Source organism: Diadema setosum, chromosome 10, assembly GCF_964275005.1.
Source record: "Diadema setosum chromosome 10, eeDiaSeto1, whole genome shotgun sequence".
In the NCBI taxonomy this organism is placed as follows: domain Eukaryota; kingdom Metazoa; phylum Echinodermata; class Echinoidea; order Diadematoida; family Diadematidae; genus Diadema; species Diadema setosum.
Window position 1 is genome coordinate 10,017,734 of NC_092694.1, and position 25,228 is coordinate 10,042,961.

At 37.4% G+C, this 25,228-nt stretch overlaps 1 protein-coding gene across 1 annotated transcript in view; it reads left to right on the top strand.

Moving 5' to 3' along the window:
- The window catches only part of LOC140233734 (cell adhesion molecule CEACAM3-like), an 84,918-nt gene that overhangs the window by 2,933 nt on the left and 56,757 nt on the right, over positions 1-25,228 (top strand). The window contains exons 4-5 of the mRNA XM_072313835.1: positions 9,439-9,622; positions 11,381-11,532. Coding sequence (XP_072169936.1) covers positions 9,439-9,622; positions 11,381-11,532 — 336 coding nt within the window. The remainder of the gene's footprint in view (positions 1-9,438; positions 9,623-11,380; positions 11,533-25,228) is intronic.

A 25,228-nucleotide genomic window follows, 5' to 3' on the forward strand; every position in this document is an offset into this window, starting at 1 on the left:
ATAATGATAATAATAATGATGATAATAATAATAATAATAATAATAATAATAAAAACGATAATGATAATAAAAATAATAATGAAAATGATAATAATAATAATGATAATAATAATAACAATAATAATAATAAAAGCCAAGGTACCATACAGGAGAATTCCCAGTAAGCCGAGCTTGATATTGGGGCCTCACGCACAAAGAAATAAATAAACAGCTTACACGAACTATCGACTTACTTAACTACAACAAAAACAAACTATTTCACCCAACAAAACATACACGGTCATGTACACATGTCATGCTAAGAAAGAAAACAAAGAAGAAGGTGACGGCGATAATGAAAGATGGTGAGAAAGAACAGGAGAGAAAGAAATAGAAAGACTCCTCGTTCACTGTACAATAATGCAATAAGAAATATGGTTGTTATTACGATGCGACGGTTCGTTAGTCACAAAATGATAGGATTTTTTTTTTTTTTTTTTTTGGATTAACAAACCTTCTTCGGAATAGCAAACCTTATTTCACTGTCGGATTAAAAGAACCTTCAGAACAACGAACCTTCGGAACATTGAACCTTTCTCACTTTTCATTTACAAACCATCGGAATGGAGTTTTTGTTAAGTATTTATTTGTTCGGTTATAACGAAAGAAAACTGCCGGTCCCGAGCACTTCGTTATAACGGGAGAGCACTGTATACTGGTTTCAAAGTTGTGAAAGTTTGCAAGCTTAATAGTAACATAATACAAACTTCAATACAGATCCCCGATTCGACTTGATCTCGAGCTTGGTTGCTCTGCTCGTTGGTAACTTCTAGAAGATTCCTTGTCGGAACCCCCAAAGTGTGGTCCTCTCTGGAACCCTCACCGCCCTGTTAATTTAATAACATCATATTTCCCTTATTTTTGTGGTCCTTTGTTATTCTTGATTCTAGTCATACAGCTTTAACAAAACATATCGTAGTTCCATCCTTTAACCACAAATAATTTCCATACTAATGTTTGACAATGCATCATTATCTTTCAACGTTGAGTGCTAGGGGATGAGTAATCAGCCCATTAAACAATGCCATATCGGCAATTACATAAAAACTTACAAGGCACAAACAACTTTCAAACAAATGGTCATGTACTTATATACAACAGTTGTTGGTGTTAAACTCGAATCCTTGTAGATTCTCTTCTGGACGGTCAGAATGCACCAATCCCTGAATCACAATGATTCCAGCACTCTGCTACTCTGCTACTTCCCAATTTTGAAATGACGTAGCTGGTCTTGAGTGTTCCGCAAATTATGTGGCATCTGAATTTTGCGCCTAAACATTGCATAATTTTGTTGGGCCATAGGCCTCCATACGAACTATAAGCTAACTGAAGTGACTTCCTGGAAAGTTTTTACAGAAGTCCTGCCCCTTTTTTTTATGGGCTGGCGTTTTCTGCCTCTCAATACTTTCTTAAATATTCCATTTTGCACTGGTCAAGCCTCCGCTTGACGTCATCAGTTCCTGTCCATGGAAACCAAGAATCACACTACAATTCGAGCAACGTTTGTCTGTTTGTCTGTCTGTTTGTCTGTCTGTTTGTTCCTCTACTCCTCCCAGGTCCTTTGTCCGATCTCCATCAAACTTAGTGGGTAGATGCAGGTTGACCGCGAAATTGCCGTTGAGGGGTTCATTTTTGGAAAGGTCAAGGTCACTGGGATCAAAGGTCAAATAACTTCAGACACTCGATAGAGGGCGCTATGTAGGCCTACTTAATATGGGGATTCCCCAGAAATATAATCAGACACCCGATAGAGGGCGCTGTGTAGGCCTACTCATATGGGGATTCCCAGGTGTACGCCAAAGAGATTTTTCTCCTCAAAATCTCTTTGGCGTACGCCTACTTATGCTTCCAGCAAGTTTGGCCAAGATCGTACCAAGGAGTAGCGCAAAACAGATATTTGACGTCTGTTGACCCAGTGACCTTGACCATTTCTGGGGGAATCCCCATGGAGGATTTCTGACACTCCACGGGTACATTGACTAGTTCTCTGAAATGGTCCTGTTTGACCAACTTATAAACTTGTGCTTATACGTCCTGACTGACGTCCAGATTAGTATGAGGCATAGCATCAGGGATACCCTCTCCTCGTATGTTAGCGTCACATTTAGGGTCTACTCATACTAAAACATTTAATTCTAAATTGCTGTCTTTTACTTCATTGTGCTTCGCAAAATCTCCTTATTTGGTAATGCTGGTGTAAGCTTTTGTCTTTAAAGTTGTGATTCTTCTAACCTTTACAACAACATCAATTTCTTTCATTAATTACGTGATAAACATTAATGAAATGAGACAAATTATTACATGATAAATACAAAATATGTCATACCATAACAGTATCTTTATCTCCCTTTTTCTACTCTTTCTTTCTCTTTCTATCTATCTTCACTATTATCATCAATATCATCATCGTTGTCATTAATATTTTCGTTGTTCTTATTGTAAGCATTATCATTTCAATGTTGTTATAGGATTTCCCAGTCAGTCTCAAATTTTCCCAAATCAATTGAACGTCTTGAGCAATACTGATTTAGTCCGAAATGCGATCGCGGCGCGAAAAAAAAAAAATCTGAGTTAAAAAAAAATGACTTGTATAAATTCAAAATAAAGAACTCAGTGATCTAATTGCAATCAATTTGTCTGGAATATGTACTAACTATAATGATATGATTTGATTTGATTTGATTTGATTTATTTCTGCATTCAATTAGATACAATTTGAATACAAATTTCAATAGTACAAGGACAAAGAATAGCAAGTGCAGTGAAATGAATCGATAACAGTATACAAAATACACATAGGTGATTGCATTGAGCAGTGTACTTACACAAGAACATAAAATGAAATACACAGAATTTTTCAGTAAATGACTGATATCAATGAATGCAGGAGACCACCACCGTAAGCGATTAAGCTTGAAATAGATGGGGGCCTCATAAAAGGATTATTCAAGGACACAACTCTCTTGGAGGAAAGTGATAAGGTGGGTACAGTGTAGTTGCAGGTGTGAGTGCAATATGCAGTTGAAGGAATAAAATAGAGATTGAAAATAAAAAACAATCATTTACCATAAATATTTGTTATCTTGATGAGTGGGTAGAATATGATCGTATCAAATATCGTTTTAGTGAAGCTTTCAAATAATTAAATATTTGAGCAAGACTTTATATTGCCGGGGAGATTATACCAAATGTCCGAACCCGAATGTCTGATAGATTTATATGTCACTAATAATTTGGGATTCAAAAGATGAAAATTTCTATATATACGAGTAGGGCACGAATGGACAGTTCAGTAAGTATTAAACCTAAACATGTTAATAAACGATGACGGAAGTTGATCATGAATACTTATATCAAACATATTTACTGCTTCTTGAATAATATTCAAATCAAAAACCTTCAATGTTTTATGTTCATGAAATAAGAATCAGTATGAGCCAGGAAATGCGAATAACTTTCTTTTGTAATTTTGAAAATAGAATTTATTTTGGTAGAGCCGCAAGTTCCCCATACAATATTACAATAACTTATATATGGTAGAATTAAGGAATTATATAATATTGTTGTTTTGTACCCCCATGTACGTGTCTAAACCTGCCATTCGTTTTGAATGAAACGGTGGACCTGGTTGTTTTGTATACTTGTTATTCTCACACTTTCTTGAACTTGAATAAAGTCATGATTAATCATCAAAATAAAATTGAACGAAGGAGAAAAAAACTTCAGCTGGGATATGATCCCTATATTTTTAGAAATACACGTTGGAACATGATGCAAATGCTCATTCCAAGTCAAACTTTCATCTATAATAATTGAAGACCTGAATATAAGAACGACCCAAGTCCAATTATTTTTTGGCAAAATTCAGTTTGATATGGGAAATTGTAGCTTATGCATGGACTCATTAAAACTAATTAAAAAAAAAACCTAACTACAGAAATTACATAAAAACTAATTACCCCCGGAAGTGCCTGAAATGAATGAGTGAAGAATGAGTGAAGAATGAAAGTGCTCAATGCAATCACCTGAAATGAATGAGTGAAGAATGACCAAGTCCAGGACTTGGATCCTTTGTACATTCATATTATAGCGCCCTCTCTCATCGCTTCTCTCATCTCGTATAGCAGCCTATCCTGTATACGATTCAAAGAACGACCCAAGTCCATCACACAAAATGGCCTCTATTATTATTAATGATATAATCGAAATAAAGAAGGAATGATAGTGGGCCTAGAATTGAGCCTTGAGGACCACCACATTCGATTAAAAGGGGATCAGATTCAAAACCATTAAAGGTAACTATCGTCTTCTGTTTGTTAGATAATCTTTAAACCATAAAAATGCTTGACCCAGAATACCATAATGACTAAGTTTGGAGAGTAGAATAGAATGGTCAAGAGTGTCGAATGCTATGATATGTATTGATATAATATAAGATTTTAGCGCAAAACAGGTTAAGCATCATATTGAACTATTTTTAAAGTCTGTCATCAGATATAGAGCAAAATAAAAACTTTTCAGTTTCCAGTGATACTGAACTTGATAAATAACAAAGAAATATCTTGAAATTATGATTAAACGCACATGTCCAGTATGCTTTTGTTACTTTATTTGATTTTTTAGCAGCTTGAAAACAAAATATCTCAAATCAACAAGAATGGAGTTAAATTTTTTTCTTTTTAGTTTGCGATCATAGTCTTCGTATCTTTGCATTGCACTGCATTTTGTCATAGTTTTACCCTTTTTTTTTTCGTCACATTGTGTCTTGTCTCTCTAAGATGTACATTGCTGAAATAATCATTCATAATCATGCTTTCACCTTATATGTACAGCGCCAATCATCAATAATTCTAAAATTCGTGAAATGATTTACATTAAATGAAAGCAAAAGAATATCAAAGCAGAGGGTTAAAGATTGGGCAATTTATCAAAAATGTAGAGCAGCAGTTGCGATCTTACAAATACATTTTTCGTATGATTTTAACAAATTAACGCAAACAGAAAAACTGACCAGAATGAATAGTTTATTAGTGGAAAATTAAGCAAAGAAAATGGTGGAATCGATGGACCAATGGAATTGCATTTTCTTTGCTCAATTTTCCACTAATAACTTTTATTTTTCATTTGTACAGATCTAAAGGGTGGCAACACCGCTGATAAAAAAAAAAAATCTACCATGAATCGCACAATCAACATTAATTTTGTAGCTGAAAATCAACAAGTACCATACAGAACATGTGGAAAAGTCATTGACATCTGTTCACGATACGTTGCATGACTTTTAAAATTTCACAAACTGTAGATACATTGTAGTTGCCTTTATCATGTGATGTGACTTTGTTCGCATTTTCACAGCTCTTTTGCTCTTTTGCCTCAGCTCATATCTGTATGATATTTTATGCTTGCAAAAACTTTTGGAGAACTTTCGAGACAGTCGGACATTGCTTATTTGCATAGTGACACGCTTCTGTATGCTACATTATTGTAATGGCCACGGGGACATGAAAGAAGGCCAACTTGTGTAAATTGCCCCCCCCCCCCAAAAAAAAAAACAAAAACAAAAACAAAAACAAAAACAAAAACAAAAACAAAAAACAAAACAAAACAAAACAAACAAACAAACAAAAAAACAACTACAAGGCGACTTGCCACGTCACCTTGTTTAAGACTAAAGCGAGAGGGACAGAAGGTGAGAAGGCGACTTGTACAAATTCACCAAGGCACCTTGTTTAAGACAAGAAAAAGAGGGGGCGACTTGTAGAAGACGAGATTTGAAAGCGAGAAGGCAACTTACACAAACTCGGCGAGGCACATGCATAATAATGATCTTGAAATGATATTAGTATCTGAAATGTTTGTCGAAAATAGTTTTGTTCAACAAGACATTCAAACTCATTGTATTTAGCTTTGGATAAAGCTCTATCTGCTAACATTATTTTTTTTTTCATTCACCAGATCTAATCTCTGTATGGAATTCATTGGACACCAGTTTCATAGAATGATATTAATTCATTATTTTGATTACTTTTAAAGACAATTAGTTTTTAGGAATAAAATAGGGGCCTGTTCAAAGAAATCCTGTTTCTCCTCATTCTCATTCCCCGAAAATGCAATTTGTGCGCTTTGTTCCGGCCCCCCCAAAAAACCACCCGACTAGTCAAGGCGCCTTGTTTAAGATTAGAAAGCGAGAAGGCGACTTGTTCAAACTTGCCAATTTGATGCACCTTGCTTTTTTAATACGTGTATGGAAAACAAATGTACCTAGAAATGTATATCTGAATGATACAGTTATTGAAGAAGTTTCTTCAATCAAATTCCTAGGTTTGATTATTGACCGTAAACTTACTTGGAATTTACATATTGATTCCATAAGCCGTATCATCTCAAGAAATATAGGTGTTATAAACAAAGTTAAATTTTGTTTACCCAAAAATGTTCTTTTAATGTTATATTCATCTCTGATTTTACCTTATTTGAATTATGGTATACTCGCCTGGGGAAACACACATTCTTCTCATTTGGAAAGACTACTTTTGTTACAGAAAAGAGCTCTTCGCATTATTTGCAATGAATCGTGGAGAAGTCATACTGATGTGTTATTCCATGAAAACAAAATCTTAAAGGTTAAGGACTTGTATTTGTTACACCTAGGACAATTCATGTACAAACTTACCAATAATTCTCTCCCATTTGTGTTTGAGTCCATGTTCACTAAAAATAGATCTGTTCATTTTTATCCTACCCGGCAATCCAACTCATTTCATTTGCCATTAACTAGGACTATGTTTGCTAAATCCATGTTTTCTTTTACTGGCCCCAAATTTTGGAACACTCTCGATAATAGTATGAAGCAAGTTCTAAGTTTAAACACATTCACATTTAAACTGAAGAAGTTGTTCATAAATTCTTATATAGTTGAATGAGTTATATTTTAATTAGCCTTAATTCTGAGATCTTTTTTATATTCGTTATATTCACTCTTTTCTTTTATCTATTCCTTTCCTACATTATGTACATATACCTCGGTGATCCACCGCATCATGTGCCTCGCGTGTGCTGGTATAGACCCTTCATCTCTTCTCCTTTCTCGCCTTTCCCTGTCCTCTTGTCTCTTTCTGTTTCTTCTTTCAAACTAATTTCCTCTTTTCCTCTTTTTCCTTTTCTGCGTTTTGTTTTTTTCTCTCTATCTCTCTCTTTACAAGAGAGGTTGCTTGTGTTTGCTTGTCCGTCTGTTTGTTTGTTTGTTTATGTATAGGTCTGTTGTGTTGTACACCGATATATTTGTATGTCTAGCTAATTGCTTTTCGATGTTATTTAGTCTTTTTGTCCACGAGGAGACTGCAAAATACAAGCTTAGCTTTTTAGCATGTCTCCTCCATTTCCTGCAACTTTAGTTTCAATTCAATTTTCATTGTTTACTTTGCTTTTGTGATGCGTAGTATTGTCAACTTCACGTATTTTTCTTTGTTACTACATTGCATTGATGTTGTGTTATTTTGTGTATGAAAATGTTGTTGGAAATGAAATAAATGAAATGAAATGAAACAAGGCGCCTTGGCGAGTACTGTTCAGTATGTACAGAAGTCGTCTTCTCGGGGGGCGCTAGCTTCCGCAACCGACTCTGACTTGAGTAATAACCACGATCCATGGTAAAGGGCGAGAGACTGTGGTAGAGCGCCAACTACGTTTGATAGCAGAAGCCTTTGCATCAGAGACTTCACCAGCCCACAATCGCTGGGCTATACGGGAGCAGCAGGTGCAAGTGGCACGTATCTTGATCGTTCGTTTGTTGTGTGTATAGACACTTTATAAACCTCGATCCTGTCGATCTAGCGATTTGTTGTTGTCCCTCTGTTACAGTTCCAGCTAGTGGCGTTTGTTGTGGGTTGTGAATTCTCAGATTCCTACTCAATTTCCTTCCCTGTAGATCACTGGTCGACGTCAGTCGTACGGAATACTTTTAGCAGCTGTAATTAATATATTGTAAGAGACACTGCGAGCTCTTATGTTTTCTGCGACGCGACTTTCTCTCACAGCTCGACAGTCGGTGAAGTATTAAAAAGTCACTCTCCGGAGTCATTTAACGTGATAAATGTGGGACGCCGTGTACGCAGCAAACCATTCATCATTTTACAAGCAGCTCATTGATAAGGATTCAGGATTTAACTGAACTAGGTTCAAAGTGCGAGTGAGATCTACTAACCGTCAAAAACTCAAACGAACATTAATACCCTCCGCGACTTTCTCATTCGAGCTGTATCGTTTCTTGCCAAGATCGAGGAGGGATTTTGCCTCGAGAAACACTGGCGACGACCAAGGCAAGTGCAAGAAAGGGTTTTGCTGACTGTTTATAACGTGAAGTGAAGAGTCTACCTGGACCTCGAACGAATCACTGCTATTCCACAACCATGGATTTTCTATCAGCGAGATACGTCAATTATTTTCTGTCATTACTTGTTGCGGGTAAGTTTTTCGAATGACTTCTGTGTTGTGATTTCACACCCGGAAAACGGGACTGTGCCAACTTTCGTGCTGATCCTGAGCTGAGTAACTGTTGACCTCGTTCGATACCTCCCCGTATACAAGGAGGTACTAACCCCAGTAATGCCCTAATGGTAAACTTTACCTCCGGCCGTGGTATCGGTAGGTTGGCCCGTGCCCTGGCTGGTCGGCTGGGGGTTCGATCATATCTCTTGCCATGTTTTTCGTGCATTTGACACTGTGATCAGGTGCAGTGGCAGAAAGCCTCAAGTAGAAGTCTATTGCATATTGGCGCCTGTTGTTTGTACAAATATGTTCTATGGTCTACTACTGTTGTGATATTACACAAAGGGGCTTCTAGGGATTTTGGTATCAACTGACATTTAGATCTATTACAATGTAACTTCCTTGCCTTGGCCCTTGGTTGGTATTACTATTACTAAGTGTCTCTCTAATGACAATTGTATGAAAGTGACCATGCATAGTGCAAGTAAAAGTGGCCCTGGAAGCTGTAAAGCAGTTTATTTATGATGAAACAATTATACATCTGTAGTCCTATACATCTGTAGCACTGTGTGGTGTAGACAGAAAGATCCGTCAGTCCGGAGGAGTCTTTTATTATTATTTTTTTTACATCATCGCTCTCCACTGTTATAGAGGGGTTTCTGTGAAGCCAGACGCAGTCTCCGCGGAACACACCTGATGACCAGATACAGACCGATCTTTCTGTCAATTTATGGCGATATCATTCACAATCTTTGCTTTCTTTATCACGGAGGAGAGGAATTCTTATCAGTGGTGTAATACTACAAAGAAGAATTAATCATTAATCTAATGTTTTGTTTGTATCAGTCATGCAATCATGCCCTGTGTTTTTCAGTTTTCCTGATCTTTTTCTTGTATGCTTTTTCACTGCAGGGATCAGCCTATTCAAAGGAATAAAAGGGGATATAAGCACACCAAATAATGTCACCGTATTTGTAGGAGAAAATGCAGAAATTCCGTGCATCTTTGATCAAAGTAACCTCGTAGCACTGTCATGGTACCGTGGGGTCCTGACCAATGACACCTCGAAACAAGTTTTGCGGTACTTCAGGCAAAGGTGAGTATGAGTTCGAATACCAAACAGGGCTGCAGAGTGTCAGGCAGTTCATTCACGCATTCTCATGCCTGAGTTAGAGGAAAATTAATTATCAAATATAGTACCAATACCCAATCAGAACTCAGCATTTTGGATAGTTATACTAAGACCCTGAATGGAATAGATTTCAGAGTCTTCGGGCCAATCATAATTATTAGCAAAATTAATGTGAATGGCCTTGAACCTTAAACCATGACTCATGAAGCAGCCAATGATAATCCCTTTCAGCAGCTAATTGAAACTATCCAGGGATGCAGGTGGAAATGTTGTGCATCAGTGAGAGGGGACATGATGAACAAGATAAGTGTAAATCTCACTAATAACAATTGTATGTTGAAAGTGACCATACATAGTGCAAGTAAAAGTGGCCCTGGAAGCTGTAAAGCAGTTTGTGTTATATTTATGATGAAACAATATTTTATGATGAAAATTCAGGAGCCCCCTCCCCCCTATTGTATATCCAGTACAGCTGTATACATTGTAGGCATACATGGAACCCCCCCCCCCCCTTCACCCTCATTGCTACCATATTTAAGTGTGCAAGGGATTTTGAATAAATGTTGCATTATTGATCAATTTCTCCAATATTATACGTTTTTTAATTTTTTTTAATCCTAGTAAAAACAAACATAACTGCCGGTCCCTATCAAACCTCTCTTGCACAGTTGTATTTTGTGGGACCTACATGTATATTGAATGACTTTTATTAGCTCACCTGAGCCAAAGGCTCAAGACACAAGTGAGCTATTGCGATCGCCCTTCGTGCGGCGTCTGTCGTCCGTCGTGCGTAAACTTAAACATTTTCATCATCTTCTTGAAAACCCCATGACCGATTTTCACCAAACTTGGCAGGTAGCATCCCTAGGGGGATAGGATCTCAATTTGTTCAAATGGGCACCATGGCCCATCTGGGGGGCCCCAGGGGGGCCCAAACCCCCTAAAATTAAGGAATCTTTAAAAATCTGCTTCTCTAGAACCAGAAGTGATAGGGCTTAGTTAATACTATGAGTTAGTACATTGATGACTGTAGTTTCAAGTTTGTTCATGTGGGACTCAGGGGTGCCCCCCTTGGGACCCAGGGGAGGGGACTTGGGAGGGGTCCTAATGGGGCCTAAATTGTACATTTTCATCTTCACTTTGAGATCCCCATGTCTAATTTTCACCAAACTTGGTACAGTGTACATGTATCTGTAGGTAGCATCCCTAGGGGATAGAATCTCAATTCCTTCAAATGGGCACCATGTCCCTCTTGGGGGCCCCTAGGGCCACCCCCCCCCCCCCCACATTAAGGAATATTTAAAATCTTCTAAGTAGAACCAGAAATGGTAAAGCAAAGTTAATACCATGAGTTTGTACATTGATGAATTTAGTTCCAAGTTTGTTCATTGCAGATCCAGGGCTGCCTGCCCCCCCCCCCCCCCCCCTCCACCCTGGAGTTGAGGAGGGGGATCAATTATGCAGACCTAAAATTTCCAATGTTCTCAGGTATGAGTGTGCAAGAATGCATGGAAGGTGAAATTGCGATACTCCGGTGAGCGCGTGACCCCCGGGTCTCTTGTTGTTAAATCCAATGATCCAATTATGCTTGTTTGCTTAATTTGTTTTTTTTTTTGTTGTTGTTTTTTGTCCATGTCAAGCACATGTCGTGCCTCATCAAATGAGGCCTTTTTTTTTTACCAGATTTTGACAGAATTTCCATTTCGCTCTTTCTCGGCACAGACTTTTCCCAGGATCTGACTCGAGGTTTAACATGTCGGCCAACTTTTCACTGCTGCTCAATGATGCACAGTTGGAAGACAGCAGTTATTACACTTGCCAGGTTACACTCCATGGCACATTCCAATCATCCACAAACCTGATAGTCACTGAAGGTGAGTTATCACTCAACTTTGCTATAAAAAAAAAAAAAAAAAAATTGATTAATAAATTCCATGTTTGCATGTTTGATTGCATTTGGCACTGTCTACCATGATATGCTGTTAAGTTGTAACAGACTTGCAATTTGTATTTATATATCATGTTTGTCAAACTAAATATCAACATGAAGAACTTGCCAAGCATAGAGTTAGTTGATAGAACAGTTATCATTGGGATTTCATAAAATCACACACTTTTATGTGATTTGGATTGTGACCCAAGTCTAAAAAAGGCATGGTGTTTTTTTCTGTTGACACTGTAATAATTTCAATTTTTTTGAAAAAATCATGGTATTTTGAGTGCAACGAGAATGCCCCTATTGTGTCCTTCTGTACCTGCCATACACTGAATTTGTATCACTGCAAAATTTGACAAAGCTGTTGAAAACAGGAAAGGAGTGTTTGTGTGGTAAAAGTTGAATAACACACCATGGTGTTAGTTCCTCCTGACAGATAACACTGTAATCTGTGTCACATTTGCCTGCATGTGATTCCTAATGGGGCGCTCATGAGTTCCAGCCATGTCTGGTCTCTTAACCTTACCTCAGCTGACCGTCATTGTTGAAAGGTGAAATCACAACAAAACGGTTGATAAACTGATATATGTTTTAGACCCGAGTTGTCAGGTCTGCTGTGAGAGATAGCATTGCACACATTCAGGTTGAAAACTCATCAATGGTTTTCCCCTCCGGAATGATTGGATTACAATGTAGTTTGGGAGGCTGCACATGGTCAAAGTATAGGCCTACAGTGTATATTGTAGTGTAAAAGTGGAAATTTCGTGGTGAGTACCGTAAATCTTCGCTCAACCAGAAGCTAGCACGAAAATAAAAGCATGCAAATAGTTTTGCGTGCCATATGTTCCAGTAATTAATGTCTTGATTCTGCAAAATAGAAAACATGGTATTCAATTATGCTCGTGCAAAAATATCCACTTTTGCAGGTAAAAAAGATAAAAAGCAAAAACAGCAAAATCTTCTGAATGTATTTCATCTAGGGCTGTTCATACAAGAAAATCATGACCTTAGAAAAGTGGCATCATTGTGATGAAAATTACCAGGTAACTGTGCCAGAACTCACACATTCAAGAAAAGATGCAGACTAGAGAGCCATTTTTCTATCATTCAAAACATTGTCAGAAAAGATGCAGACTAGAGAGCCATTTTTCTATTAAAAACTTTGTAACGGTATCATATTTAGTACATGGCAAGAGGAAAGCGCTTAAACTCAGAAATATTGTGATTTGAGTCAAGTGACCTCCATTTCATGTGGTGATTCCACCCCATGGCAACACGCACACAAGCCTTGCAGCAGCCAGGCCACTGAGCATGCAATATCCATGTATAGAATTAATGATGATAGGCTCCCAGTACAATATTTCTCTTGCAACGTGACATATACATGAGTGTATATAGTTTTTATTGCAGTTAGAGCAGAAATGTCAGACATTGTGATTTGTGATTTGATAACTTAATACAACATGTATTTCCCCAAAGAGAAACTGACTTGGTTTCAATTGATGCTGCATTCGATTCCTGCCATTGTTTCTTCATGTAAAGACACTTTCAGTCCCTTGTGATGAGATCACATACCAATACTTTTTGGCCTGATTTTTTTATTTTTATTTCTTCATTCTTTTTTTTTTGGGGGGGGGGGGGGAGGGGAATCCCCAATTTGCGGTACTTTCCAATTTTTATGTTTGTTGTTTAGAAGTAATGTTATAATGGATGGGCAGGCCATGATGTACTGTAAAGTGGAAATTTATGCAGAGTGGGAATTTTTGTGCATTTTTCACTTCCGGAAACTAGCACAAAAATGAAAGCATGCAAATATTTGTAATGTCTTGATTCTGTGGAAACAAAACCATACAAAATTCATCTTACTCGGCAGAGCTCATTACATCACTCCAATGCAAAAATATCCCCTTTTACAGGATAGATTGTGAGTGTTTAATATTGTACATCCACAAGCTACAATACTGTATGTCATTTTTCATAATCTCTCCATTATCCGGGTATTGACTGACACATGGTTGTCTTTCATGCATTTTTTACAATAATGCAAAATCTGACTAAAATGAAACACAAAACTATATTCTAACAGGTACTACAGCGTACATTAGATACTATGTAGGGCCTACATGGAGGCATGAACAAGAAAGTTGGAGCTTAAATTTCTTTTTCTTGTCTTTTTTTTTAAGATAAGAAAAGGTTGTGTTGCTTTTTGTCAGAGGGAGTCAGAATAGCGGCAATAAGTTTTCTGATGAAATGTAGAGGAACTGAATGTTGAAAACTTGCGTATTGTCCAGGAGATATCTCATTGTGACATTTACACCTGACGAAAGCCATGAGTTAGTAGCAATTTCCCTGTTCTTTTTGGCCTTCCAGACATTTGATGGTTTTCACCATGCAATAAAGTTCTTGGCAGGCAATCAATAAGTCTAGTCCCACACGTGACGTCTTTTGTCTGACACATTGTAGAGCCTAAAAAGTTGGTGTGTGTGCGTGTGAGGGTGTGTGTGGTGTGTATGTGTGTAGTTTGTGTGCACGTGTGTGATACACCTTCAATACAGATTGGACATGTGTTATCAATTCTTTGCAGACAAAACTATACGTGCATGTATACTTCAAAGTTTGAGCAATAGAGTGACTGTCCACGAGCAGCCTTGACTCTGAGGGCGGTATCCATAGCAACCAGATATCAACAGTGTGGGCAAATTAGTGCAGCTATGGGGTGAAGGCTTTCTCCTGGGCCTGGCAGGATGTGTGTGCATCCTCCCGAGGAGGGGAGTGAAGAGGAGGGGTATGAAGAGGAGGAGAAGTGATGAGGAGAAGTGATAAAAAAAACACCCTCCACACAAAAAAAGGGGAAAAATGAAAGAGGAGGAATAGAAAGAGTAAGGACAAAAACAAAAAACAAACAAACAAACAAACAAACAAAACAGAAGCATATATCAAGAAGCAGTATCAAGAAGAGGAAAGTAATTTAGTATAAATTGTTGTACACGTGTAGAAACAGTACAATTTACATCATTATAGATGTAACTATTATATGACAGTTGTAGTTTAAAGAAGAAAAAAGTGAAAAGGGGTGGCAAACAAGGACACAGGAAAGGAGGGATAGGAATGTGAAGGAGATGGGAGAATTCATGAAAAGAATGAGAAGACAAAGTTGAAAGCTACATGTACATATAGTGAAACAGTAATAATGTGAACCCCCTCCCCCCACAAAACCAGCAACACAAAGCAGAACAAAATGCTATACCTGCTTTGTTGGTATTTTCAAAACTATGCCTGAGATATAGGCAGTGATTCACAGGAGTGATTGGCAAGTTGTGGAGGTTAGAAACTGTTGACATTTAGTATGGAAAATAGGTTAAGTATCCTTGAAGACCTGCATATAATATACTGAAGAAAAGAAATTCCCTGAGTGTAATTTAATCTCTTTTGGCCTACAAATCCCCCTTTAGGTATGATGTCCAAGCAGATTTGTAAACGGACACTTGAAAATATCCAACTTGGGGATTGCAGGGCAGGTTTCCAAACTCACACATCTTCTCAGAATATGTGTGTCACCGAGGTATTCGGTGATTTCTTTTTGCCCCACGTCAACATGGATGAGATCCACAATATCAGGACTTGGAACATGTATACAATAGATTCTATCCATCTGGACACATCTGCATACAGTACCCAATACATAATGCACTGCTTTAGTGTACTCTTGAAAATTAAATGCAACTCCCACCTCCCACTTCCCCACAACATGTTCAGACTGTGTGTGCTGTTTTGTAACTTAGTGCCCTGGATTAGAATTTCTAGGTATTTGTTTCAAAATAATGTGACACACACATTCATGGTTGCAAACAATGAAATTGTGTGAACCTGTACCAAATGCCATCATACTGGGTGTTACAAAAAACATTTTCCACTTCTGATCCTTAATAGTTCAGAAACTATACATATCAGATAATACTGACACTGATATGAACAATAGCTGAATAGTGTACAATTTTGTTTGAGGTACAGGTATAATCTAAGAATTCAAATTTTGTTGTAGAGGGAAATATGTCATAAATAGATCCACAGGTATGGATATACAATAATGTAGATGACAGTATTCAATTCCTGTACAGGAGGACAGCTATAAGAGAATCGCACACCTACTCGTAGTGTAAAATCAATGTAAAGGGTGTGGTGATCTCATTTCTGTTGTATTGGCAGTACTGTACATATACTTTATAATATATGATATTTTGTGAGTACAGATTTTTCAGGAATCGGAAATTCCTACCAATATCGTGAGTGGCACCTTGAATTTTGAAGTATGGAATACAGTACCATGTATTTAATGTAACATGTGGACATAATGATAGCAACTATCGGATTCAATTTGCAATCGGCACACCACTAAATGTGCAATATTTTTGAAATAGTCACAGGTGTGCCTCTTGTGTTGCGATTTTTCTTCATGAACCAATGCGATTTGGATTACATTTTTTTTTTTTTTGCCAGCGTACATGCGAACCAGTGTGCAAAGAAAGCACGATTTGAATTGTTATTTGACTCACACATTTTCAGAACATTCATGTGAATGGGTCCAGCGATTATCGCTGTGGCTCCACGTCCATAGTACCATTCATTTTCTACTACTTCTGCGCACTAACAGTCGTATCTGACTCAAATTTGTTCCCTCAGGAGCCTCGAAACATTTGTCTACTCGGCTTCAGAGGTTGAAGTAGATGATGATGTAGACGAGGAAAAGAAAGAAGAAGGGGGAGGGGGTAGAGAAGAAGGAAAAGAGATTGAAGGAAAAGGAGGAGATTGATCTTGTCTCAAAAGGATATTTTTGTGTCTGGGTGCAATTAACCTCCGATCCAGCGCAATTCGCCCTGACAGTGCATGCCGGAGCGTTGGGACGGGAGATTGGAGTTTCAGTGCTCGCATCCAAGCCAAATCGAGAATAATCAGGGCACTCTGTATCGAATGCCGTACCTAGTCTACAGAAAACAGACACTGATGCCATGAGGTGTATGCACCAAACTACAAAACTAAATGCCCCTGAGTGGATGTCAACAGTGAGGATTTTAGTTTAGGATAAGCTGGTGTCGTAGTTAATAATAGTTTTATATCACAGATAGACTGAGTGTACAGTCATGAGATTTAAAAACTTGCTGGGATTGTCCCAGCAGCTCAGGGACAGGTGATAGTACAGTAGTGGTCAGTCATAAAAATGATACAATCTCTCCTGACTGTCCCCAAGATGCGGGACGTACAAAATTTTCCTCTGAATGTGGGTAGTATGACAGTGCTCGCTTTCTGTAGAACTTTTTGCAGTCTCAAAGAGTCACAGCTTTTTAAAGGATATATCTCCCACTACTGGGTGGTTATGAGGACAAGAGCTTCATACTTAATAAAACATGCAAGTGCCTTCTCAAATTACTTGCCCAGCATTGAGCTTTAGTTGCTCCAGGTACGAGATGAAACATGTAGTGAAACATATTGAAAACGTACAGTATAATGAAACATAATAGTGAAAACATATATTGAAAACATATTGAAAACGTATAGCGAAAACATAGTGGAAATGTATAGTGAAAACATAATAGTGAAAACATACAGTGAAACATAGGGAAACATATTATAGTGAAACATATAGTGAAAACATATAGTGAAACATACAGTGAAAACATAGTGAAACATTATATTGAAAACATATAGTGAAACATTATAGTGAAAACATATAGTAAAAACATATAGTGAAACATATAGTGAAAACATAGTGTGAAACATATAGTGAAAACACAGTGAAACATTATAGTGAAAACATATAGTGAAACATATAGTGAAAACGTATAGCGAAAACAGTGGAAATGTATAGTGAAAACATAATAGTGAAAACATACAGTGAAACATAGGGAAACATATAGTGAAACATAGTGAAAACATACAGTGAAAACATACAGTGAAACATAGGGAAACATATAGTGAAACATATAGTGAAAACATACAGTGAAAAGATATAGTGAAAACATATAGTGAAAGCATGTAGTGAAAATGTATAGTGTAACGTAGGGAAACATATACACATATGTGGAGTACCAATGCCTTCAAGCTTTGCAGGAGCTCTTTAGTCTGGTTTTATTTGTTTCCTGCTCCATGGTTGCTTTAGAATTCCAGAAAGAGACGTAGGGATTTCAACACTCTGTGCATTCTATGCAATGAAACTGCAAGTGGGTATTTACCTGAACATTTTAATACAAGAGTTAGCTCAGATGTATTCATCAATGCAGACCGTGTAAATCCCTCAATGTGTTTACAAATGAGCATAATAGCATGTGAACTACTGGTATTGTTTGGATTACACTATGTCTGTGTGTACTTCCAGTGTCCTAGGGACCAGTACTTGTGACAATAAGTACAATTGTACCCTCATATATTGTAGGTGAGAGGTTCCTTGACTGTCATCACATACAGTGTGTATTATGTACACCATGGGTCCTAATCCTGGGGGGCATTTCATGAAGCATTTTGTCCAACAAAGTTGTCGGACAAAATGCTCTCAGCCAATCAGATGCAAGGATTTCTGTAGCTCGTAACAGTTTGTCAGAAAAATATCCGACCAAAGTGCTTTATGAAATGCCCCCCAGCCGTAGATTTTTGTCTGTGCTTCAACATTCAGTGACTTATTGGTAGGACTAGAGTTATTCTGAATATAGATCCCCCCTCCCCCCCCCAAAAAAAATAAATAAATAAAAAAATAAAAAAATAAACAGAAAAAAACAAAACAAACACAACAACAACAGACTGATTTTGTCGTGAATTTGTACAAAGTATAAAACTTGAGAAGGGACCATTTAGTCCTTCCCTTAGAAATACAGTGTATTTTTGAAATCTATTATCATTACTTCATATATTGTATTGTCTTTATCATTACCATCAAATGTAACGATTATTGAAACTTGTATAAAATATCCTTTACAGCCTTATGGCACTTCAACATGCATACTTGTACATATTGTACAATCAGGGAGGTGGGAAGAGACTTCCCATCTCCCTGGTACAATGTAGCACAGCACTCAAGTAATTGTTCACCCTTTCTGTGCCTTTAAAGTCAAATGTGTACAAATTTCACACACATACAGTGTACCATGGACAGGGTTGGAAAAACAGATCAACACAAACCTTTTTCAGCTGTAGCCTATTTACGATTCTTCCACAGATAATTTTATTGTGTTTGCTAACATCAGTCCATTAATGTGCCCATATAAGTATAAAAACTTGTAGGTGTCTACTGTGGGTCCATGAGTCCATATGACTGCTTAGATAACCCTCTCAGTCTCCAGACCTTTGCCTCAAAACTAAAACATAGCTCTTTAATACAAGATGTCTTGCCCTTTGAGTATAATAGGGTTAAACTCTGCATTGTTGTACACCCTCTGTGTTTATCTACATGGCCTTTCCCAGTGGTACAGATCGTCGCCGGTCACACGAACCGACGAATCACTCGATTTTGGGTCAAATTTTCGATTTTGAGATTTTCAATCATTTCGATAGTAGACATTCCATACTACATATTCTGAAATTCTCAGTGTGTAATTCGGTGTAATTTTTACGTAGTTATCACTTTTGTAGAAGTATGTAATTCCATTTGTGAAAATTATTTGTTTTCCCCATAGACGCGTGTGTTTAAGCAATCAGGCGATTCGACGGTTCGGTGACCGCGCGTACTACATTTGTAGTACGCGCGGTCACCGAACCGACGAATCAGTGCGCATTGACTTGCGTGTAGTTTTTGAGATTCAACAGTTCATTGACCGCGCGCACAGTACGCGTACTATGTAATACATGTGTTGACAATGACAACGCTCAATGTACATGTACATATGGACACACATGGAAAATGACAACATTCTTTGCAGACCGAAAATACATGCATGCAGCTCTTTGACAATTTCCCGCTTATTTGTTAACAATACAATTCGATAAAAACATCACAAGTTAGGGCAAGAATTGAAGTCTGATGTACTACAAAAAAAAATGGAAATTATAGACATGAAAGTGTAGCAACCATAAGTCAAAAATGGGTTAACTTCAAACGCGATTTTCTCGAATTGTCATTCTTACGCAAACCTGAGGGATTCGTCGGTTCGTGTGACCGGCGACGAGATGTACAGTTGTAGTCTCTTCTTTAATTAATAGTGCATTCAGTTATTCACAATGCTATTGATTGCAGGTTCAGTCAAGACTACAGTGTACTTGCTACGGCTTCCCTGGCTTGGGACTTGTTCAGTTCCAGGTTATTCACTTAGCCTATTCAACACTTGGTTCATTTGATATGATTTAGGAGAGTCTGGACCCCATTAGAATAAACTAAATGCATGTTTAATGCATCATTTAACCCTTTGAACCCCACACTATTTGAGATGGTCGTGACCCTCACCCTGCATTATTTGCACATATTGAGCATATTTTGCTAAATGACTGAATACATTGGTAATACATACAAAAAAATACAACAAAAACAAATAACCACATGTCTGTGAAGTGTGGTTATGATTACTCCAATTTTATTTGAGCTGCAATAATAGCTCAGTATGACAATAATGATTATAATCATAATGATAATCAACAATAGTAATGTTAGCTATAAAAACAATAACCTCACTCCCTGACTGTGCCACACCCCCTTGACTTCGACGATCACCAACATGATCACCTCGAGCTCCGCAGCTCTAACGGCATCCCAGCTGCTATTTCCCCCGCAGGTACCCGGCTGAGATTGTACATCACCTTGTGCACCATCTAGCTCATCATCTGTGTCCGTTTCATCTTCAAAATCACTGCTTTGACTATAATATGACTTGTCAATAGCTTCCTCATAATCACCAGATGATTCACCTAACATTATCGCACGAGCCTCCTCTGCAGAATAGCATCTTTTTGCCATTTTTATAGCTCAAAACTTGCAAATCCAAACCGTAATCAACGAAAGTATAGACCGAAGAATCTCTCCACATCGTTGTATAGATGGCGTCGTATTTAGGCGGTCACCTGACAGTTAAAACTCAAGTTATTAAAGTCACATGATTTCTGGCTGGTATACCGGCCTTTAGGGTATTTGCACGTTCTGCGCGCGGCCGGTTTTCCGGCCTTTCGGGTTCAAAGGGTTAAGGCTTAAGAAACTCAATGTTCATTATACCACATTGAGGTAGAAAGATTATACATAGGGCTACATTGTATTTGCCAAATGTGTACGAGCATGGAGGTAGAAAGAAAGATTTCTGCCTCCATGGTACGAGGCAGACTTGTTCATCCTCAATTTCATGAAATTCACTACTACGCACCATGGATTATCTTCCACAATTTGTTTGTTTGTTTGTTTTTCATTATAGCCATTTCCCGCTATAACTTACATACAAAACACCTGAGTATTTTTAAACTTCTTTAAATAAGATTTTTGTGTTGCAGCATTTTAATATTGACTAGTGCTGAAAAGTGCTTAATAAGTACTAGTAATTGTCTGAAAGTGTGTACATATGGTAAACAACATACATTGTATTTTCAAGTACAGCAGGTGAACATTTCAGACATTCTACAACATCTGTAGTGTATGCTACACCCCTTCAGGATTCCTTGCAAAGTATGGTACAAGTAAATCAGTTCATTGACATCAGAGAGGAATGGTTTACATTTGAAGTATACAGTATGTATACATTCAGTGCATGAATGTAGAATTTACATTGTACCTCAGGTACGTGTTGTGTAGGCCTACTAGTACTCGGAGGACCAAGTACAGGTGCCTTGTTTTATACATGCATTTGCTGCATGATTCAGACATGCATGATCGTGGTAAACCACCTGTGTGATGCTGTTGCCATGGTAACCCCATGTCGTTCATTCGTCAGCATTTTTAATCTCCTCGCTATCTACATTGAGTCTAACGTGTGGGCCTTCTTGTGTCTGCAGGGAAAGATGGGGGGGGGGGGGGGGGGTCTTGCCAAAGACCAAACTGTGGCAGATTTGCCAAGACGGTGCATTAAAGGGGAACTATATATTCAAGCTCAAATCAACAGTGAACAGAGAAAAATCAAACAAAATAACCATGTACAGTAAAGTTTCCTCGATACAGACCATGAATTAAAAAGAAGTTTATATCAAACACATTAATGCCTCACATGATTTGTCAGGACAGAGGCATCACTCATAATCAGATTATGCAAATCAGATGTGCAAAAAAGTGATGATGTCATCATTACCATACTTGCCAACTAGTAAGATTTTATCAGATTCAGTAAGATTTTTTTACGTTAAAAATAGCAAAATCAGATTTTCTGTCAGAGAAATCAGATTTTTAAAAATTATTTAGATAGACCTTTCATGTGTATTTTCTGAAGATTTGACCGAAAGTAAGATTTTTAACTTCAGTTTGCATATAAAATAAGATTTTTGCAATCCACGAGTAAGATATTTCATCTTGAAATGTTGGCAGGTATGCATTACCTCCCACGTACGTGTATCCTATTAGCTTACAACAAATCTTCCACTTTTTTGTGTGACACATTTATTGTCTGTTTAAAGGGATAGTACAGTATTGGTGGAGATGAGAAATGGGCAAGTTTTTGCGAGATACGAAGAAAACACTTATGAAATAGTACAGAGCATACCATTTTAAGAGGAATTCAAAGTTTATTTGATGAAAATCGGGTTTGGAATTACTGAAACATCCAAAAACAAAGTAAAACAAAGCGATCATAATAAAGTGTGGGTCCCACACTTATTAGAATCGCTCTGTTTTGGATATCTCAGCCATTTCAAAACCAATTTTCATCAAATAAACATTGAATTCATCATGGAGTTACATGCTCTTTCACATTTCATAAGAGGTTTCTCATTATTTCACCAAAAAATGTTAGAAACCTGAAATTAGGTCTCAACCAAAACTATACGATCCCTTTAAATTAAAAGTAAAATGCACTGTGATATGTGAAATACGTTAATATTACACACATTTGATTCATTAGCACAGAAAGGGTTATTGAAATACTGTATACGCTATATATTTCGCGTGGGTTTTATTTTCACGAATTTCGCGAGTCGGGAGCTATTCGCGAAATTAACAACACGCGAAAATATTACCTTCCAAAATGATTTATGAATCCCTTGCCTTGACGATACGAACATTTTAGTACTATTTAGTAGTATACCATGTCACGGCTTACCGAACAGACCATACTGGCTAAGCTTGTTTACGTGCATATATCACGTCCACGTCTAACTACTAGTATACACAGCCCAGTCGCTGTAAGGAGCATTCGCACAGCACAACGTATTAACAGCGTCTGGGGGTGGTCGGGCTAATCCACGTCTACTTACGAATACTGTAGAGCCAATCCATTATCGCAACCCCTTGTACCACTCGTCAGAAATCTAGCGCGATGGACTTAACCACTTCAAAAATGTTGAATTCTAACTTACTAGTTCGCAGAGTTTGGTAAGTTTTTTTCATGCAGTGTATAACTAGTATCATTCTTATTTGCTAGTAAGTTGAAAATTCACACTTTCTTTGCCACTTCATATTTTCTCTGGTCCCCCAATCGCGAATTTAACCACTCGCGAAAATGTGTGACAGCAGCAATTCGCGAAAATTTATGTACGCGAAAATTATAGCGTATACAGTAGGTCCTACCTGGTAGTGGTATTAGAAGTTCATTTTGAAAAAAAAAAAAAGTATACTTCTCACTTCTAATCATTCTAGTATTTGGTTGTTTTTGTTTTCATTATCATCAATGCTCTTCTCCAACGGGTATGGGTGGTGATAGATGAATTGTCTTGAGAGTCAAATACCGGGCAAAGGGGAATGAGACTTAAAATATACAGTTCAAATTAGTAAAAGTGAATACAAAGCAATTTGAAGTTCCTATGAAATATGGAATCTCTCATCAACCAAAATGAACTAAATCATTGCCCTCAGGCATACCCAATGATAAACAAGCTTCTCAGACGCAATAATGGAGGCCAATTTTCATAATTGTGATCAATTTTATGAGCCAAAGCCATAAAGCCAGCATGGACTGTACTGCAGACCAATAATGGAGAAGATTTCTAATGGTGGAGGAGAGAAAATATATGACATGTTTCAATGACTCAGAGGGGAAAAGTGCAGACCTTCAAATTTAAAGGACTAATTTACCTTTTGCAGATGAAACAGAAACCCAGCTGTAGTGCTTCAAATAGTTCTGAAATGGGAGTTAGTAATAGAAGCTATCAGTTGATTTTTTTTTTTTTAATTTAGTCCATGGGTTATGTGACATGGCATACTGCATACACTACTGTATACATGTATGCTGTCATTTTGGCATACAGATATTTTCGCGAATGACGAGGCCATAGACATTTTCAAAAAACAAATCGAAATCAAAAACAACAAAATGTTGTTTCGCATATCGACGCCGACGCTTAGACATTTTTGTGTGTTTTTAAATTCGTGATACAACTGTGATTCGCGAAAATTAAACCCTTATGAAAATAACAACTTATACAGTATTAGTATTAAAAACAAACATCCTTTTCATATAAAACAGACTCAACATCCTCTGTCTACAGGATGTGTGATTAAGCCTCTGTTTATATTTTACAGCAGAGCAGGGGAAGAATGTACATTAAATACACAGCAACACTATCACAATAATAAGACCGAGATACATTAAATACACAGCAACACTATCACAATAAGACCGAGATATGATATAGTTTCGATGCCAGCAACAACTCTGAAATTCTTCCGACAGACGTGACCTTGGGTGAACGAAAAAGTTTCATCTTTTTATTGCTTTACCAATTTGCAGGGCAAACATTGTTTTGTGAAATCCACTGGTAACTTCATCCCTTTCTGTACCGGAGACTCTGCATGGGCAGTTTGTAGTGTAGGCAAACGCTATGCGTGATTTTCTGTGTCAATTGGTATTCTGAAGCTCACACAAAGGACTGAACAATAGAATGTCAGTTATCACCTGCTGAAGCACTTAATTGTTTGTTATAATTTGTCTCGTCTGCTTTTGTTCTGTCATATTCATTACTTTCATGATTTTTTTTTTCTTTTGCTTTTAATGTTAGATTTGTTTCTGTTTAAATTTTTTGTTTGGTGCACTGTGAATGACTGATCAGTACTTTCGGTTGTCAGTGCAATCAATGTTTCTATAACTCGTCCTGAATCTTGTCAGAAGCATTATACCAGAAGTTTGCTGATGATGTGCAGTGGTTGAGGTGTTACTAGTGGACTTGTTCGGGGGGGGTTGAAGAGAGAGAGAGAGTCATAGTCTGGCTGGCACATAGTCTAGCACTTTATTGCATTTTAGATTAATTTTTGACAAAAAGTATTTTTTGTGTTAATTTTTTTTTTTCATGGTGTGCAATCACAAAAGGGAATGTATTTGATGTAATGCATTTTGTGGTCACCAATAAATTTGGTTCATTCAGATCATGAAGGTAATTGATAATTTTGCTAACCAGTCCATAAAATGAGTCATATAAGAATCAATACAATTGTAATAATGGATTAGGCAAAAATTGAAATGAGGATATTATAGACAAGCACACTCTTTTGAGGTTATGTTTGTAGGGTTTTCCCCAAAGCCTTTTCAAATGTTAAT